We start from the raw sequence: 20349 nt of genomic DNA, 5'->3' as shown, positions 1-20349 counted from the left end.
GATTACCTTTAGTGTTGTAACGTTACCTCAGAAAATTATACTCAAAAATTTTTCCGCCCTCATAACTCCTAAAAACTGTTTTCAACCTAAACTATACTTATCCTCATATCCTTACTCTTTGATATATTCCAAAAGTAACTTGTTGTATAGGAAAACAAAACAAAACAAAAATTCTTTTTTACCTTCCCTCAATATCGCATATATTCATTCAGAAACCAACTCGTATTTAAAAAAAATCCTATTACCCTACAGCCCCTCTTGCATTCCCTTTTCTATTTATCATTTCCCTACCACAGAAAATTATACTCAAAAATGTTTCCGCCCTCATATCCGGCACTTCCCAATCCTAAAAAATATGTTTTCAACCTAAACTATACCTATCCTTACTCTTTGATTTTAACTAAAAACATCCACATTTGCATTCCTACTGATATTAAAAGCGGGGACGTTTTGGTAAAAAGCGGGGACGTTTTGGTCTTACAAAAGCGGGGACGTTTTGGTAAAGAGACGTTTTGACTGGATACCGAATGATTAACGGAGTGGAGTAAATGCGGTTATTGGTTTTCTGCGCAAAAATGATTTGAGGAAAATCGCATGTAACGTGGTTGCAGGGTTTTGGTGTAATTTACGGATAGAAACCACAGGGAAAGTTTTTGTGTGAGAATGCGCTTGAGTGCTGTGCTTTTTACCTCTGTAGATTTATATAGAAAGATAACTGAAGCCGTTTCAAGATTATAGTATTGTTAGTTTCTAACAATTAATATCGGAAAAATGACGTTAAATTTACTTTTTAAAATCAGACTTACAATTTCGCTTACTATAAGGTGCGTTTTTATCTTGTCCGTACTTTAACAGATCTAGATACCCACGAAGTCTGAACTGTGATATCCGGTTGAAGCAAATGTCGGTGCTGTCATTACTGTCATTCGTTTTAGTCAACGCATTTTTTAAGTGTGTACAACATATTGTCATTCGTTATGTGTAACGCAATTGTCATTCGTTTTAGTAACACCCCAAACTTGGGCCTTGTCTATGCCAAACATTTGGGTATTCAGTTGTTTCATTTCATCGATTCATTACGTACCAATGAATACTTTTCTGTCAGCTCGAAGGTAGTCTAACTTTGGCCTAGAATAATTATAGCACAACGCCTTGAATCCAAAAAGAAGATAATGTACTTTCAGTTTTAATAGTGGATAGTACATACTTGATAATGAGATACTTGTCTCGATAACGTTAGGCCTAACTCGACAGAAACTGAAAGCTTCCATAAAATTCAGCAATTTACTTGTAATCGTTCACTTATCACGTTGTCAGCAATTACATTTGATAACTGTTCAACAAATAATGGAGGATTTCTTGAGGATAATCATAACAGGTATCCTGCGTGAGAGAAAGTTCATTGTCAAATTTCAGAATTCACCACCAAAGCGTCTTGTAGCCACAACAACGATCCCGAATTTGGAAAGCGAAGTATTTGGACTTTTGATGTCAAAGGTCATATATGTTCGCGCGGCCAGTCTAACTTTGCAGAAAACGTTAGGCCTCCACTAGGCTGTGTTGATAGGCTGCATTCCTAATGGCTTATATCATAGGAGTAGGCTAGGGGTCCTTCAATCAAAACATAGAGCGAATACCAGAAAGTTGCAAATGACAAATACGATTCATTCTACATCGTCATCCAAAACACTATAGCTGTGCATGGAATTGGATTTTCGGAAAGAGGTACTCAGCCAACAATTACAACTTAGAATTTAAACTATATTTTGTTAGCGCTTTGCAAGTTATTGCGGCCTAACGTTAGTTTAGGCCTCAGTTTGAAGACTAGCCTAGGCCTACACTCAGTCTACAGTAGCCCGTGTTATTTGAGTCTAACCTAGGCCAATGCCGCTAGCCCGACTTCCCAGACTAATAAGGGCACAGTATCATCAGTAACACCAGGCAGCAACAATAGAAACATCCAATTTTCACTATCATAATGTTAGGGTCATAACGTAGTTTGAATGTGTAATTCCGTCAATGTAATTTTTGGTGGAAGCTGGTCAGATCATCAGTTCAATAGGCCGGCATTGATCCGGTGCATATTTACCCAATAGTCGGTTCAAGAAGGGTTTCTCTGCTGTTTCTTTACCCAACTGTCAGTTAAATAACCGTGCACTGGTGCTTATTTTACCTGATCAGCTGTTCAAGAAGTGTTGTGCTGGTGCTTATTTACCAGATCGTTGGTTAAATACGGGTCAGATCATCAAGTTAAATGAGGGATGTCCCCTCCAAGTACTTACGTTAGTTACAACTTACTTAGGTAGGCTACTGTATATATGTGACAAAACATTAAATGTCTTTTCATACAATACACAACAGTAAGATTGAACAAGTAGTGCAATATGACTGTTTAGATGGCATGCATGCATAGACACAAATTTGTTTCTCCAGGCCTATGGCTTGATTAAATTTCAAGTCTCTCACTGTTTAGGCCATCTGAGAATAGAGCAATCACACCTTGCTTATTCACCCAATGATCTGGTAAATAGCCACAACCATAATTTTTCTTAACAGATATCAATTGTTCATGTGCAGCATGGTGCTATATTAAGTCAAATGTATTGGAGGTACAGTAAGTTAGAACCGAAAACAATATCACCTCACTACCATTACTTATGCTATTTTGTACTTTTCCTAGATTTATAAAAAAAATCTCTATACCTAGTTATTTTTTTCTTTTTCTTTATTCATATTATTATGCAAATGTGTTATAAGAAACAAGCAAATTTCAAATAAAAATGATAGAAATGAAACAACGGTTCACATCCTTTCAGAGTCACCAGAACTTAGACCATGAGTGAATTCAAAGTACACCACCATGTCAGTGAACTGATGCATGTCCTAGGGTAAGTGTCCTCAACTTTTTCAACAATTTATATCATTATTTACTTAATCAGAAATTCAGAAATAAACCAGGTAACTCAGAATGAAGGAACTTTAGCAAGTTCTTGAGGAATTAGTTTTCTATTAGTTTGGAAGTTAGATAATTTTATTAAACCTTCTGCAGTGCTATATATCTTATATATTCTGTTGTAGTATCAAGGGCAGTGAAGGACCTGAGGTATACGCGGAGCTGATGACCAAGAATATTCGACCGTTCATCAGCACACTGGTATCCGCACACCAGGCAAAGAGAAAGATTGCAGAGTTTACCAAAACACCTGAAGAATTCCTTAGAAAATATGATGACCTGAAATCTAAAAAGTAAGTCAGGGTGTTTCGTCGCTTGGTCGTATATACGTGACTAACATTAATTGCTCTAATGCTTAGTTAAAATTATTTTATATGTTATGAGTCTTTTGTACCAACTTATTTGTGGAAATGTTCTGATACAAAAATCTGTGAAGTTTTGATAGAGCTGATAACCTTGAGGGTCCTAGCAGGATCATTAAATCAAATAATCTGATTGTGACATTCAACTGGTAGTGAACATTTAGTGAATCTTAAGAGCAGATTAGTTTTGTGGACCCAAAGGGTTATGAAGCCACATGTATGTTACTTTTTGGATGGACCCAATCACTATGTTGATCTTGCAACATCTGCTTGAGGAAAGAGTGAAATTGGGCATGTTTTACTGCATCCAAATGGTACTTTGAAGTATTGCATAGGTTAACCTACTACAGTAAGTAATGGATAAACTTGCATTTTATTCTGTTGCTACATTATGTGTTATTTTATAGTGTAACCTGTTACAGTCAACTGCATTTCATGTTGGGCAGCTGCAACTTTCTATCCTTCTTCAAAGTACAACCATAAATTCCTTTAAACTAACACTAGTAGTTAGTCATGTATTTAAACATGTTGCAACAACCAGCTGTTGTTCTGGGACAATTCAAAAAAGCAATCTAGGTGGAGCAAGGGTTAGAGCAAACTTTCACACAATTGGTGGGGCTTTGTCAAGTCTTGATATTCAATGGTCATGACCATGCAACCTTTTACCATTGTCATCTAGAGGTATTCCAAGGCTTTGATTCCTTCATGAAGTATTTGGTATTAATCTTGATTCATTGATGTCAAGACCTCTCGGATTGTAACCACACTGAATATTGAATATGGGTGTCTTATGCAACGTTTATTAAAAACTTTGTTTAACTTTCATTTCTAACATTTAGTGTCAAGGATTTGGATGCTATGGTCTTCCTTATATCAAAATTATCCGATGACAAGAGTACTACGTCAGTCCTTAGCCAGAATGCAAAACTCTACGAGATGCCCATGGACAGAGCATCTGTGCCTGCACCAGGAACAAAGATGACTCAAGCAGAGCTGTCAGAGGTATGTACATTATAAATAATTGATGTGATTTCTTTTGGACAAAGTTTGTCCTCTCGAGTGAATCTACTGGATGGATGTTTAAAACATCACCATTTACAGAGTCAATATTTTTCAGGTGTCTTATTGTAATTATGGTTAAAGCAACTGTCCATTGTTTTTCTTTAGTATAACTTCTTTGGCCATTATGACCTACTATTAAACACAAAAGTGGGTTGCATTGATGTTTATACAACAGATGTTTTTAAGTTATTAGCAAGCTGATAAATAATTCAACAGAAAACAAAACACCAGCATTTAGTCAAAACCTACCACATCTAAAGCAAATCCTAACCTACCTTAATATTTGTTAGTTTCAGGAATGTTTGGGATATCTACCAGCTAATTTTCACATTTTTTAGGAGTGTTGAAGAGGATGGGGTAGGAGGAGAGATGAAGTACTTCTTAGATGTAACACAGACCATTCATTGCTGGTGGGATGTGAAAGAATGTAATGAAACACAATCAGCTTCTTTGCTAGTTTATCCATACCATTATTATTAAGTGTTGTGATATTTATTTTTGATATTATTTTTCATTCAAAGCTTTCCAATTGCTAATCACATCATATTTAACATCAGTGCTTTTCCTTTAATGTTTCTTTGCTTTCTCCCACCTAACATAAATAGGTCCGAAGTCAGCTGCAGAGTCTGGCAACCTCAGGTGGCAGTAGTCAAGCCTCGGAGATGTTCAGAAAAATGATGAGGGAAAAACAGGTCAAGAAAAATTGTAAGTCTTCTTCTTCTTTGTATTTATGCGTCTGCTAATTTATTCATATATCTGTTTCTTCGCCCACCCCTTTTTAAACCAATCATAATCCTTGTAAGAATTTCAAAATTGACTTGATAGGACACCACTTGGGGAATTACATCTAATGTTCTATACATATAATAAGTCATTATTTGATACTGGGTTACTAAAGTGTGACATGCATGTTCAAAAATGAATTACACAAAGTTATCTATTTGAGTGCTGATTCTGGTTCTCCGGTAAATGTCGAACACAATTAGTCATGTTAAAAGATAATACAGTATTAAGAAAGATGGATTTGAGGCAAATAAAAAGGACAAGTGATGACGTTAACGTATGTGACTCGGTGTCCTACAGTTGTCTATAAACATAGCCCCTTCTCCATAAAAGTGAAGGGGAATATATATGAGCAATGTCAAATGATATCTTATGTCACAAAAAAAAAAAAGTTCTCATCACATTCCATTGTAAGTTAATGAGGCTGATCATTTAGGACACCATAACATACGTTAACAACACAACAGGAATTTGGAGTTGTAGAACTTAGCCACTGGCTCAATGACAAATTTCATCAACTAGTTAGATAGAGTACCTTAGAACTACATGGAATGAAGTGTTTCCTAGCATGGAAGTTCTCAGTCTTCTCAATAATTTACATTCAAAGTGCATATTGTTAACGTATGTTATGAAGACACCAAAAAATGAGACACCATCACATACGTTAACAGATGTTCTAAAACCATGTTTTAGACTCATTGGATGATGGAAATAGTTTAATTCTATTTCAAACATGGTGAAATATTAAGTGAGTTGAATATTCTGTGAGAATTCCTGACATGGGCCTAAAATAGATTTTCACAGTTAACGTATGTTATGCAGGCTAGAAATGAGGACACCACACACAAATTGTGACTGATACAGAGGAATTGAACTGCTAGCAGTGAAAGAATTGTTTACTATCAGTGTATGTGGCGTGTTGATCAGTTACAAATGTTTTGATATTCAAAACTATCAGTTGATAGTGAAATAATGCCCATTTAACGTACGTTATGTTGAGGACACCGAACAATTTGTACAGTTTCACAACCAATAACAAGTTTTTTTTCACATGTATTTTTGAATGAATTTGTCCTCTGAGATGCCATTAGACCTATTCTCAGCATGAGTAGTGAGTTTCTGGGACTTGCAATCCCTAGTACACTACTGTGCAGTGTGTGATTAGGTTATAATCATGAAAAGTTGCCACCAGTTAACGTATGTGATGCAGGAGGACACCAAAAATATGTACGTTAACAAAGATGAAGATCTTTATTTTTCAGCAGTTGATGAGCATGGGTGACTGAAATTTGCAAGTGTAATTGAAGCTCTGCTTTCACTTGAATAGAAAATGCAAAGTCAAGGCATAATAACATGGGAAAAACTAAGAAAAGTGCATCTCAATTACAGCCATTTTCATAATGTCACATTTTGGTGTCCAAAATTAGGCCAATTTTTGCAGTAAAACCCTCATAATTTTGCATCCACCCAATGTATGGTTGAATAACTATCAATGATATCTGATGGTTTATTGACACAACCATTGAAAAGGGAAATACAAGCAAAGGGGTAATGAAAAAAAAGGGACATAAAATCTCTCCAGTATCAGATATATGCTTTACATATATATATATATATCTGTTTTGGGTATCATGTAGCTTTATTATTCATCGATAATAATTTATGACATACAAATACATGCCTTACCATTCTCATAAGCAAACTACAGATATGTATTGTTATCCTTACTTATTGCAATACAAATTAACAATGGAACTGTTCTATATGTGCCCTTCTTTGCCTAAATCATTCAAGAAAGCTTGGAAACCCAGGAAATACAACGTCAAACAGAAAGCCCTGAAGCATATTTAATTTTGTATCATTAAAAAGATTTCAGGTAATTATGCTAGGGAGCATCTATGGAAAACAGTCTTGATGCTTGGAGATATATTATCCATAGAAAGTAGCTCATCTATATTGGACAGAAGGAATTCAATACGTACAATTTTTCTCAGTTAAACTGCAGTCAGCATTTCTACATGCATCTGATCTAAAGTTATCTTCTTCTCTCATTCAGTAAATATGACACTACCTGATCTTCCACCTTGGGTTTTTGACAGACCATTTTTGACCAGAGATTATGTAGTCCTCAATCGAGCCCCTATCACACCAGGAGTAACGCTCGGTACCCTGCCCGTTGGAATGCAAGAGATGGCCATTGTGAACGATGTCCTGACCCTCATGACGGTACATTGTGCTGGAATAACATCATTCCAATGTCTTGTTTTTAGTCTAAATATAACAATTAAGGGGGAATAAATACAGTAATATATAAAGTACCTGTGTATTTTATAGATATTCTTCACATCGAAAGATTTGCACAAACACGATACATACAAAACGTAAACAGTATTCCCATGAGTGTATGCTTTCCACAGAAATGAATGATTTTCAATTCAATGTCTGTATTATATTAGAAGTAATAAAAGATGTCATAACCTATAATTTTGTTTTGCTTGATTAAGCACAATGGTTACAAGTATGAATATACTTTCAACATTTGAACACTTTTGACCTCTTCCGCTCAAGATTTTGAATTCAATATTTGTAAAATGAGCGAATAATAAGAATCGCATCTTGGTTATACCAATGATGACTGCACTGTCATTAACTATTTTTCTTCCCCAGGGTGCAGAAGGGAAGTACACAACGCTCGCCTACAACCAGGATAAATCTGGTGAAAGGTCCATCGTGGTTGATCCATCTTTGGATCCATCCCTGAGGGAACTGGCCAACAGAGTGATACCAATCTGTACCAATTACTCCACCATCGTTCACTTCACAGAGGACAAGTCATCGTTTGAGTACGGGATGGTTAATCACGCTCTCTGTGGGGCCATGAAGACCCTTTTAAAGGTGAGAGTCAGGGGAGCACAGGTTTATAAAGTTTTGAATTGTTAATACATTGCTGTCAGCTACTCATATTTCAATAATTTATAACATTGATAGTTTATCTCAAGAGTGCAAACACTTTCTGCACACATGTTTATTGTGAATTTTAAAATCTATTTCATGATCTTATTTGTTTTGAAAAAAAAAAAGAGCTCCCATAGTTTACTGAAACTTTCTTGTTGTCTATTAGGCATCAACCTAAATGTTCCTAACATATAGTTTACACAACTAACTTGGTTCTCCATAAAAGGTTTATGTGTCATGGAAAGTGTGACTGTGCTTTTGTCTTACACTAAAAAAATGGTTATTTATTGGACAGCCTCAAGGTTTGTTGTAACAGAACTTTAATAGTCTCAGATCAAAACAGCCCTTACAAATTATACATCTGCTTAAATAGTTATCCAAATTTTCAATTTTTTCAGCTCTTGGTGATTTCTAGAGGGCAGTGTGGAACATCTATAACTCATGTTTGCACATATTCGGTTACAGTTAACAGCTCCCTGACATAGTTCTGATCTTTCTGCTTAATTTGTAACCACCTATCTACGTACGATCTTATATGGTCTTCATGTCTTGTATTACTTTGCACGCAGGAATACAACGTTCTTATTGCTCAGCTGGAGAACCAATACAAACAAGGAAACCTGCCACTTCAGAAGCTCTGGTTTTATGTACAGCCCTGTATGCACACCATGGATATACTCTCCTCTATCGCAACAGGCATCAACAAGGGGGCATGTACCGGGGGCGTCGTGCTGAGCTTACTTCACGAACGCACATTGTCTATGATAGGGTTCGTATTGTGCGATGTCAGTTAATGTGACTTTGGAGAGAGCAAAGTAAATTTTCAAAGTATAATAAACAAATTTTGAAGAAGAGAGATCTTCTAAGATCAGAAGATTGTAACTGCTGGTATAATTTGACTGTGATTATGACAATGCTAACAGGGTCAGGTGACTTTATTTAAATGTTCGGCTTATACCAGGACACTACCTTTAAAAGTCCCATCTTTTACAGATATGTGAAAATTTTCAAGGATTTTTTATTATAACCTATGAGCATGGTCAAGGAGTGAAAAGACAGTAAATTCTAGTCCAGAATAACTAGTAAGCTACTCAGTAGCTTGTGAACTTTCTTACCGACCAGTGTCGTGGGAAATAACAGTATTGTTGTCCCTAACTACTTGCTTTCCCAAATTACCACATAATATTTGTTAATCCACGTTCTTCTTGACAAAAGGTAGCTTTACCAGCAGAGTTAGACCCAATCATGATACAAAGTTAAGCATTTAACAAGTAACTTTTCCATGTAAAGGTCTTACGTTTGTACAATCCATAGTGGTAGTCTTTGTTGGTTCAAGTCTAGTATAATTAATAATGGTTTGTATTACAATTTTAAATCTGCTGTTTTTTTTCCAGTGATGCAAGAGGCCAAGAGCTTTGTCTTTTCCTAACCCAGTCTGCATGTGCACCATATTTTGAACTTTTGGAAAAATGGATATTCAAAGGTGTCATAAAGGACCCCTATTGTGAGGTAGGTAAAGTGGATCCATAGATGGTACTTTGTGGGGGTATACTAGACCTTATCAACCTTTCTCCGTACTGTCAGACCTGTTATTAATTTTATTATCTCTGTGTTTATATTTATACTAAGGTTTGCTTTTCTCCTTCTTAGTTCTATGATAAAAGAAATGAGAAATATTTACAAAAAATAATCTTTGAATGAAACCTAAAAATGTGTATTTCATTTCAAAAAAGTCCACTGTGTGTGTTTGTTTTTTGTTGTTGTTGTTTTTGTGATTTCCAGTATACATTTTTTTGCCAGTTTATGATTGAAGAGCATGAGTCTATGCACAAGGAGAAGATCCAGCAGGATTATAACGATGCTTACTGGGAGCAGAGGTACACCATCTGCAGGGACCGGATTCCTGTCTTCCTGGAGTTACTCGCAGATAAAATCCTCAGGACTGGCAAATATCTCAATGTTGTCAGACAGTGTGGTATGTATGCTCCTACAGTGTGGTATTTACGCATGTACCGTATGGTATGTACGTTAGTAGAGTGTGGTGTGTACGCTCGTACACTGTGGTATGTACACTCGTACATTTGTGATATGTGCATTCGTACAGTGTGGCATGTACGCTTGTACATTGTGGTATGTATGCTCATACAGTGTGGTATCTACGCTTGTACAGTTTGGTATGTAAATTAGTACAGTGTGGTATGTACGCTCGACAGTGTGGTAAGTTCGTACAGTGTGGTATGTACGCTTGTACAGTTTGGTATGTAAATTAGTACAGTGTGGTATGTACGCTCGACAGTGTGGTATGTTCGTACAGTGTGGTATGTACACTCATACATTGTGGTATGTATGTTCGTACAGTGTGGTATGTACGCTTGTACAGTGTGGTATGTACCCTAGTACAGTGTGGTATGTACACTCGTACAGTGTGGTATGTACACTCGTGCAGTGTGGTAAGTATGCTAGTACAGTGTCGTATGTACGCTCGTACAGTGTGGTATGTACGCTTGTACAGTGTGGCATTTACGCTTGTACAGTGTGGTATGTACACTTGTACAGTGTGGTATGTACCCTAGTACAGTGTGGCATTTACGCTTGTACAGTGTGGTATGTACACTTGTACAGTGTGGTATGTACCCTAGTACAGTGTGGCATTTACGCTTGTACAGTGTGGTATGTACGCTCGTACAGTGTGGTATGTACCCTAGTACAGTGTGGCATTTACGCTTGTACAGTGTGGTATGTACGCTTGTACAGTGTGGCATGTACGTTAGTAGAGAGTGGTATGTACCCTCGTACAGTGCGGTATGTCCTCTCGTACAGTGTGGTATGTACGCTCGTACAGTGTGGTATGTATGTTCGTACAGTTTGGTATGTATGCTCGTACAGTGTGGTATGTTCGTACAGTGTGGTGTATACACTCGTATATTGTGGTATGTACGCTCGTACAGTGTAGTAAGTATGCTCGTACAGTGTGGTATGTACGCTCGTACAGTGTGGTATGTACACTCATACAGTGTGGTATTACGCTCGTTAGACCTACTACCTAGGTTACATCAGTTATAGGTAGGGGCTTAACCTAATTGTTTGTAGACTCATTGCAAAAAGGGTAGAAACGATCGCATGGCGATTGTCTTAGATCGTTGATGTTAGGGCTTCCGTTGTTATGCTCCCCCATCACTCCTACAATACCCTGCCTGCATTGCTTCTTTCTCACTCGAATGTTAGAGGGATATTAAAGGTACCTGAAAATATAATCTGTCATAAGTTTAGGGTTACAATTTATTGTACCAGTCTGTTCATCAACAACCCTACCTTAACCCTGCTTGCTGTGTCCCTCTTCTCTTACCATATTTCTCATTCGTTGTCCATGTGGGAGGGGGTAGAGGATATCGGGGTTTACTTCAATCACGTTTAACCAGCTAGATGTTAATCAACAGTTTCTTTTGGCATTTTGTGTCCCCCTTTTTCTCTTGACCAACAGGTCAAAATTCAAATAGCCCGCAAGCAGAAGAAATATTGTACACTCTTAAAGAGAGACAGTATGTTGATCAGATAGAAAAGGCTTACAATTATGCAAGCAAATTACTATTGGATTTAGTAATGGAGGAAAGAGAGCTGATACCAAGATTAAGGTTTGATATCATTTTTTCCTTTATTGCTACTTTTGCCATGATTCAAATGAAGAGTGAAAAATGAACCCAAAAAAAGTACTGATTATATTATTTCAGGGTTCTAGTACACATTGTCTTTACAATTAGTTTTTCTAGACTTGAAGGAGAAGATAATAATGTCCCACATTTCACTTTAAACAACAAATCTTGATAGTGTCACTAGAAATCCTAGATATTGATCATTTTATATTGATAATTTCTCCCGGCTTATTGATTACCCAACACAGAAGTCACCATATCATATTTTGATATTGTTATTTAACAAATTTTCCCATGAAAAACATTGTTTATTCAGATCATTTGTGGGGCAGGGAGAGATAGGGGGGGGTTGTCTCAATATCAGAAGTTCTTTGTACAGATATGACAAAGATCCTTCAGAAAGCTTGATAAAAACTTTACACATTCATGAGAATTTTCTAGAGTTTGAACTTGTAAGGTATTTATCTATTGAGAAACCTTTTTGATGATTGTTTTTTTTTTTTTCTTGGTAGGTCTATTAAAAGATACTTTCTGGTTGAGCAAGGTGACTTCTTTGTCAATTTGATGGACATAACTGAGGAGGAGATGAGAAAGATGGCTGATGACATCATCATAACTCGACTGGAATCTCTATTAGAGTTGGCACTCAGGACCAGCCAGGCGAACTCTGATCCCTACAAGGATGATTTGAGGTATGATCTAGGAGATGAGGTAAAGATTTTACTTGGAGAACAGTCATAGTTGGATAAAGCAGAGTGGGGGGGGGGGGGGGGAAGAGACTGGGAAGTGATGAGAGGATCAAAGAGTTGTGGTTGGCAGGAAATGGTTTGTAAGTTAAAATGACCCTGTTGGTATTCCTCAGTTTTTGATATATCCTTTTGTCTTTTTGAATTCGTGATGAAGACCTATAGGCCTTATGCTCCCTAATTCCATGGAGCTGGTTTTGAATTCCTCCCATGTCAGTCTTAGAATGGTAAATATGTGTGCAATCGTGTGTTACATAACCGTAATATAATAATTCAATTTGATTTGGCTAAACGATACCCCATCCAAATATAAAATTTATCAATACATTCTTGGAAATGCCTGGATGACCTAGATGTGTGATTGAAGTGAAACTCATTTTGTTTTTCAGAGTTGAACTTTCACCTTATGACCTGATTACTCAGCTGCTGCGGATTCATTCCATTGATTCCAGGCAGGAGCAAGGTACATTCCAGCGTTGATCATTATAACTATGCACAGATGTTTGTATATAACAGGCATGAGACTCTTCCGCGGAAACGCGGATTTCAGATTATTTTTTTTTTCATTTTCGCGTTTTTTCTCGTAATTCGCGTTTTTTATTTTTTTTTATTTTTTTTTTTATTTATTTATTTATTTTTTTTTTTTTGCCGAACATGCTGGACTGTGAAGGGAAGGAACACCGAATTTGACCAGTGGTGGAATCAAGTAGCACAAAGCAAGCAAAAAAGCCTTTTTTTGGTTCAAAAAAGCTAATGGATAAATTATACAAGCAGAAATTCCACAATTTTTTGGCGAGTTACGTGATGTGATAGATTCCATCTAGAGTCCACCATTTTGCATTTAAGCCCTCCTTACCTGACAAAAAAATTCTAAAGGGTGGGGGGACACCCCCTCCCCTTAAACCCCTCCCCCAGGACGGCGATCAATAAATTTCAGATTTTTTTTCCCCGGCTCAGTCTCATCCCTGATATAAGCAGCAAAGTTTGAATGGAATTTGAATAATCTGTTCTGTTGGTTTGCTGGCTATTAGATTGTGAAAAGTGTTTTTGTGAATTTAAATTATATTAAACTTACACCAGTTAAACTTTGATGTTAAAGCTATCTTGTACATGTAATCTTTCAGTAAAATGTTGATACATGTTATTATATGTGCAATAAATTGACAAACATGATTGAAACAACTGAGCACTTACTAAATGCCAAAGATGGTTTTTGTTCATTTTATTTATCCATATACAAGTTACAACCAACACAATATGAGTGTCAACTGTCAACAATTTTGCCAACTTTGTGAAAATCACAAATTGGCTCGTTATATAAGAACGTTATTTAAATTTTGAATCACATCTTAAATGTCTTTGTTACTCTCCTAGTCTTGCAAGCTGTTGATCCCAGTGAGATTCACATCTCTGGCTTAGAAGCATTCTCCTTTGACTACGTGGTGAAGTGGCCAGAGTCTCTCGTGCTGAGTCGAAAGGTAAATAATTTGCTATTACCACCAGAGTTACCAAATGTTGTGGGTTTATTTCTACATAATGTACCTACCTTGTCTAAAAAGGGTTAGAATCTTTGACATTCTTCTGTATTGTAATGGGAATTCAGAGGGGGAGGGAAGGGGAAGGGTTGTTGCTAGCCTTTAAAGATTCCAGGTAGAGACTACTTTACCTGATAACCAAACTGTAATACTTGATTGCATCATGAAACAGAAGCTGAAAGCTTTGTAGTGTAGCACTCATGTGGTTAGTTATCCAATATATTTGCTCACTTTTACACTGCCTGTCATTTAATGTCTGCCTTTACAATCAGTTACTGAACTTAAATCCTGCGACTCTGTCCGGAAGTCTACCTTTCTTGAATCCATATTGAACCATATAATGCTTTGACTCAGTGTGAATGTCTGCCGTCTGTAAATCAGTTATCAAAACCTAAACGATTTGATTTGTTTCTGTTCTTGTTCAGTTGATATTCACGCTCTAACAATGTGACTGAGTTTAAGCCTGTTTGTTGTTTGTTTATTATTTTCCACTTCCTGTTGCAGGCTCTTACAAAGTACCAGCTGATATTTCGACACCTCTTCTATTGTAAGCATGTTGACAGAACATTATGCAAGTAAGTGACTTCAGATCAAATTAGCGTCGTAAAATAACAGCCTGATCATTATTATGATTTAATTCACGTCTTATGTTATATGACATTAACAAGGCATTAGATAATGACAGTAGTTAAGATAAGGTAAGATAATTAAAAGATGGATTCTAACAAAAACAAAACTGTTTTGAAAAGCAAGTGATTGTTGAGACAGTACAAATAAATCATAAGGTGCTAGAAGGTATACATACAGAAGAGAGAAAACTCAAATTAAAAAATAAATTTGAGTTTAAAAACAAGTTAAGTTTGCTTGTCTTTTATTGTTTTCTTTTCTGATGATGTTTACAAATGACATTAATGTTTACAAATTGCTCTATATTAAAAAAATAACTTTCATATTGGATAATGTTTTTCATATTATCGTTTTTCTGGCTCGCAAAGTAAACACTTGTTTTATCAGGAGCTGCAACATTTTGTTTGTCTCTACCTTGCAGTGTTTGGACATTAAATAAGTCAGCCAAGCAGTTACTCCTCAAGACCTCAACTTGGTATTTGCTGGCGTTTGCTCTTTGTCAGCGTATGATGCATCTGGTCCAGAACCTACAGTACTACATGCTATTTGAGGTGGTAGAGCCAAACTGGCATATTCTCATGGACAGCTTGAGAAAAGTGAGCAAAATTAGGACAATTTTGAACGTTTCCTGTAGTCTTAGCAATTGTGGCCTGTAGTGTCTATCCTAGGCTAAGCCTGACCAGCAAGGGGAGAGAATAAACTTGGGACCGACTGGCTGATTTGTAAAGGGAATCGTTTTCAGTCGGAAGATAAAATGAAAGCCTCGTAATGTACCCAACCTCCATATTTGTGTGGTATCATAACATTCAAATAAGGAGCATTTTGCATATCATTAAATACTATGTTAAAGGTCTACGGACACCTATGAACAATATTGTTCTGGTCACTCTAACCGGCATTAGAAATCATGAAAATAGCTGCAATTCTCATCAAAATCCATCAAAGATAGACCATTTTACAAGTCTTTTCTTAATTCTAGTTTAATTTCTTAATAAATATTAGCTAATTATGCACATTGGTGACTGCCGCATTTTCTGTAATGCTATGCCTTTGTTTTTACAACCTTTTGTTTCAAGGATATTGAACGCAGGTTTGTGTTCCTAAGGCAATGTTTTGGAAATATTTTTTGCCACCTTTGAAGAGAGGAACATCATATTATTCAAATGATATATAATGAGGGGGTTAACTTATTTAGGGCTAAAATAAGAAATGTTGATGAGCACAACACTCTACATCATAGTTTGCACATATTTAATGTGTTTATCTTGGAAATGAAAAGAGCTTTTCGGAAATTTTCAACATAATAACAGAATAAGAATATCACACACAACAAATGTACTGCATATGGGGCAAATTCGTTAGGTATCTGCAAACCTTTTAGAACATGATTGTGCTATATCACTTCTGTGCAATGTTAACCACAGCATACTCATTGAAGCCACTAGCAACCTGTATAATACTGCTATGAAATTTGCATATTGCCTTCCAGTGTATAGTTGTTATTCTTTGTCATTGTATTACTTTTTTTTAAATTTAAATTTATTTTCTGTTAATAAAGTGTCTGTGGTATGACAGTATGGGGTACACATCACAGAACTTAACTTTGTTGTCCTTTTACACTTTTCAAAATGTTTAGAATAAAATGGGATATATCATATGTCAGAAGACAAAAGGATTTACCCCATCCTTTCCACTCCTTATGTTGCGTTTCAGGCGTCGAACATTGATGACGTTTTAGCACATCACAATGACTTCCTAGACAAGTGCCTTAAAGACTGCATGCTGACCACACCACAACTATTGAAGATTGTCAGCAAGCTCATGCTGGTCTGTGTCACATTTTCCAATTTCATTCAGGTGAGATCATGTTGTTGACTGTGTATCTAATAGCAACACGGCATAGGGACAAAGTTATCCTGTAAGCATGTTTAACATGGCATGTTATCAATGCAAATTCCAACTTGTTTGTAATATACTTTGTAACTTTGATCATGCAAGGTAATGAAACAGGTACCCAACAATTATTGAGCTACAAGTCATTCTAAATTGGATTCTATGCACATATTTAATATGATTATTTTTTGGGTGGGGGGGGGGGGTTCAGATAGTATTTATATGTTAGTATATATATTATATTATATATTAATTTTGGAAATTTCAAATTTAGATATTTGCTGAGAGACGAATGTTAGATTCATCAAAAGTTGCATTGAATTTTACAGAATGTTTAAAATTTATAGGGCCTGAAGAATAGATTTTAGTCCCATCTTCTTCAGAGACACACTTCCTAGAAATTATAGAAGCATTTCAGTGGATTATGATTTGTGCTGTATAAACAGAGATTTTCGAATATCAAAGTAATGATCTGACCTCTGACCTCACTTACACAAATGCAGAGAGCTACAAGAACGCTGACGGTGGAAAGTGAGACCAGTCTGTTGTTGGATCCGACCACTCCTAGAAAGGAGAGCAGAGAGGATGAGATGGACACCTCTGATACAGATAAAAGAGGAGTAGCATCAAGGGTGAGTCATCTCTTCTGAGGCATAGATAATTTTAATAATTATTATAATAATCACTAGTCCTATATAGCACAGAGTCCAACAAAAATTGTTCAAGAGACTTTATGGGTGCTGAAGGTGCAAAAATAAATAGAGTTTAGAGAAAAGAAAAGTTTTAAGACAGTGCCTGAATTGAGTAATAGAATCCACAGACCTAAGTTCAACCGGGCTGGAGTTCCATAACTGTGGTGTAGCATTCGGAAAGCTGGGGTCACCGAAAGATCTTAATAACCACAATAGTCTTGTGCTGCACACTGTTTCATTTGTAACTGCCTATACCAATAAGTTAGTTGTATAGGCTGTGCAATTTATTGTCACTCTTCTCCATGAGGGTTGCTGTATTTGTATGATTGCTTTGACATTAATGTTGCTCTCTGAATAATGTCATTCTCTATGGTGAGAAACTTGTCAGCTTGCTAGTGTTGATAACTTGTGTTGAGTTTAAGGAGATTTTACAGCCCTGATGGACAATCCAACTTAGCTATGAATTTCAAGTAACTTTGAGATACAAAAGATAGCTATGTATAGTCCCATGCATTTCTGCATAGCTGTGAATTCAAAAATATTGTGGGAAACTCATTCTCTTGCAAGTTTTGACTTAATTTTGGAAGTCAGCATATCTCAAGACGATCTAAATAACAGTGCAGAGCACTGTGTACGTTTCAACTAAAATACAGAGTCCTAATCATTTGCACATTTTTTGGTTTGTACATATCAAAGTCACCATGTAATTTAATTGTTTCAAGACTTTCTGAAGATGCTACTTTTTCACAGGCACATATAGACTTAGATGCTTACTTCAACTTACCTCATTATGTAGCTTAGAAATGAGTTGGTGTTGTTAATTAAAAATTGTAATTGAAGTGAGTTAGTGATTTACAAATATTTATAATCTAAGTTTGTCAGCCTCCAGATGCGTATATAGAGACTTAATACATGGATGATGAGTCATTTTCCTAAAGTAATGAGTATTTACTATATTCAGATGCCTGTAATAATCAGTACATGCACAATTAATTATTAACTATATGTAGTTTATATATTCAGATGCATATATGAATATTCAGTACATATTGTATTTTGTATTTATGTATGATTTATATTATTGTATATATGTATTTTATATATTCAGATTTATATATGAATATTAAACTGGTACATGTTGTACATACATTATTACTTATTAACTATATGTATTTTCTATATTCAGATGCATATATGAATATTCAGTACATGTTTTGCATGCACAATGTGTTATTTACGTAATGTAAATGAATATTCTATCTCTTCTTTGCCCATTAAGGTGGTCTCTGGCCACATGAGTCAACTGGATAGCAGTGAAGACTTTGCCGAGACGGTGACAAATTTTGACAGCAATTTTTCATCTTTGCTGATTGATCTGTTGGATAAGTTGAGTCTGTACAGTGCAACGAACACTGAACACACAAAGATGAATATCATACATAGATTAGATTTCAATGGCTTTTATACAGAACAACTAGAAAAGGTGGCAGCAGACAGAAGCATGGCTGCCATGGAAGGCCAAGAGTGAAACATCGAAATATTGAAATGGGTTTATACCAGACGTGGACGGTCCAGTGGCAGAGAACGTGAACTTTGCTCAGCAATTTCATGGTTTAAGGAGTTAATTGATGCCAACATATTGAAGGTCCTGTTTACAAGACACCTTTGTATTTGTGTTACAATTTCACCGTTTTGCAATGCAATACTAGATAAATCATTCTCTGCATGGCTTGAACTTGGAGAACAGGTGTTTCAGGAGGGGCAAAAAACAAAAATTAACTTGAGCGAAGGAACAAAATCTCACTGTACCTGGATTGAACAATTTGCAGGATAGGTCAAGTGTAGGACCTTAAGGACTTGCATAGCTCATTAGTACAAGCCTGTGAAATGATCTTCTCGCAGGCTGGTTTGAAATCATTCACTGGCCATATTTGGTCCATGGGCTGACTATTGAGAATCACTGGTATAGAGGGACATAAGAAGTGAAATTCTATCTTTCCAAACAGACTGCTAGAAAGTATTATAATCCTGTTCTTACTTCAGGAAGTATTTCATATCACTTTTTTCAAATCATTCCCTCTCTGAGACATCGTATTGTCTGATATAGCACCCTCAAGTTTGGGAATAAATTTGATGTAAAATACATTTGGGAAAATTGTTGAGAAACTTTTAACAAGCTTGTGCACGCTACAGTTTGAAAGATAATGTTAATGACCTCTAACCAACTTTGAACTTTTCCTCATTGTGGGTATAACTCCTTACATCTTGGGTTATTTGAAAATATGTTATCCATCAGAAGAGGAGAATTAGCATTGAATATCCATGTATGGTATTAATAGTTATCAATCACTGGTTATGGTATGAATTGATTGGTTTCTCTTCTGGTATGAAGGTAACCTGAAGCTTGTTCTAGTTTATTGCTTGTAAATAATACAAATATAGCAATACTGGTAGTAATGTTTCTGTTAAAGTGCAGGCTTCTACTGAATGCAGCTTTGAGAAAATAAACAGATGAAATTGTAACATTTTGTCGGAATATTTTATTCATGCAAACAGTTTTTCTTGATAAAAGTCACTTTTATAACTATGGAAATTTACATTAATATGCATAAGCCTATAATTGGTCATGTTGGTTATATCAGTCTACTTGTTTTTCATCCATTTTACTTAAATAATGTTCACGACAAACATGAATTTGAAATATTATTATAATAAATGCATTATACGTGATGGTTTTATTAAATGCCCATTTCATGTGACATGAGGGGCATGGGGTAGTATCCAGTTGGGCAAAGCAAGATATGCAACAATAAATTTGTACACACAGGCAAATCATTAGTAAGGTTGGGCCCTAGGGATAATTATTTCTCAGGATGCCCTTATGTTGAAGTCTGCATATTTGGAAATGTTCTTCATAACATAATTCCCCTGGCCCCATAATTGACCTGGGCCGGATACTGCAATCTCCTGTCACTCCCCCTCCCCCCCACCCCCTGTCCCTCGAGTGGATCACAGTAGGTGATCAGTGATATATAGTGGAAATGTTCTTCATAACATAATTCCACTGGCCCCATAATTGACCTGGGCCAGA

At 36.1% G+C, this 20349-nt stretch overlaps 2 protein-coding genes across 6 annotated transcripts in view; one reads left to right on the top strand and one right to left on the bottom strand.

Annotated features, from left to right (window-relative positions):
* The window catches only part of LOC139965576 (protein broad-minded-like), a 76365-nt gene that overhangs the window by 41183 nt on the left and 14833 nt on the right, over positions 1 to 20349 (bottom strand). Inside the window, exon 1 of one of the 4 annotated variants that reach the window (XM_071968091.1) lies at positions 1325 to 1452. The exons of 1 other annotated variant lie outside the window; for it this stretch is intronic. The gene's annotated coding sequence lies outside the window, so the exon portion shown is untranslated. Of the gene's footprint in view, positions 1 to 1207; positions 1453 to 20349 lie in introns of those variants that run through there. 2 more of the 4 variants (XM_071968088.1, XM_071968089.1) reach the window with 2 other exon arrangements.
* Positions 1369 to 19781, top strand: LOC139965577 (gamma-tubulin complex component 2-like). 2 transcript variants are annotated; one of them, XM_071968094.1, is made up of 19 exons: positions 1369 to 1497; positions 2819 to 2888; positions 3079 to 3246; positions 4155 to 4317; positions 4983 to 5082; positions 7217 to 7386; positions 7828 to 8055; positions 8685 to 8884; positions 9510 to 9624; positions 9916 to 10090; positions 11597 to 11747; positions 12278 to 12457; positions 12901 to 12974; positions 13886 to 13989; positions 14551 to 14621; positions 15095 to 15269; positions 16387 to 16530; positions 17070 to 17198; positions 18538 to 19781. In XM_071968094.1, exons 2-19 carry the CDS (start codon positions 2836 to 2838, stop codon positions 18784 to 18786), a joined length of 2649 nt encoding a protein of 882 aa, XP_071824195.1. In that variant the 5' UTR covers positions 1369 to 1497; positions 2819 to 2835; the 3' UTR covers positions 18787 to 19781. The 2 variants fall into 2 exon arrangements, with proteins under 2 accessions (XP_071824195.1, XP_071824194.1); XM_071968093.1 differs by lacking the exon at positions 1369 to 1497 and adding an exon at positions 1517 to 1725.

The sequence above is a fragment of the Apostichopus japonicus genome, chromosome 3 (assembly GCF_037975245.1).
Source record: "Apostichopus japonicus isolate 1M-3 chromosome 3, ASM3797524v1, whole genome shotgun sequence".
NCBI classification, from domain to species: Eukaryota; Metazoa; Echinodermata; class Holothuroidea; order Aspidochirotida; family Stichopodidae; genus Apostichopus; species Apostichopus japonicus.
Note: the sequence above shows the minus strand (reverse complement) of the source record. Positions and strands in the feature narration are given on the sequence as shown.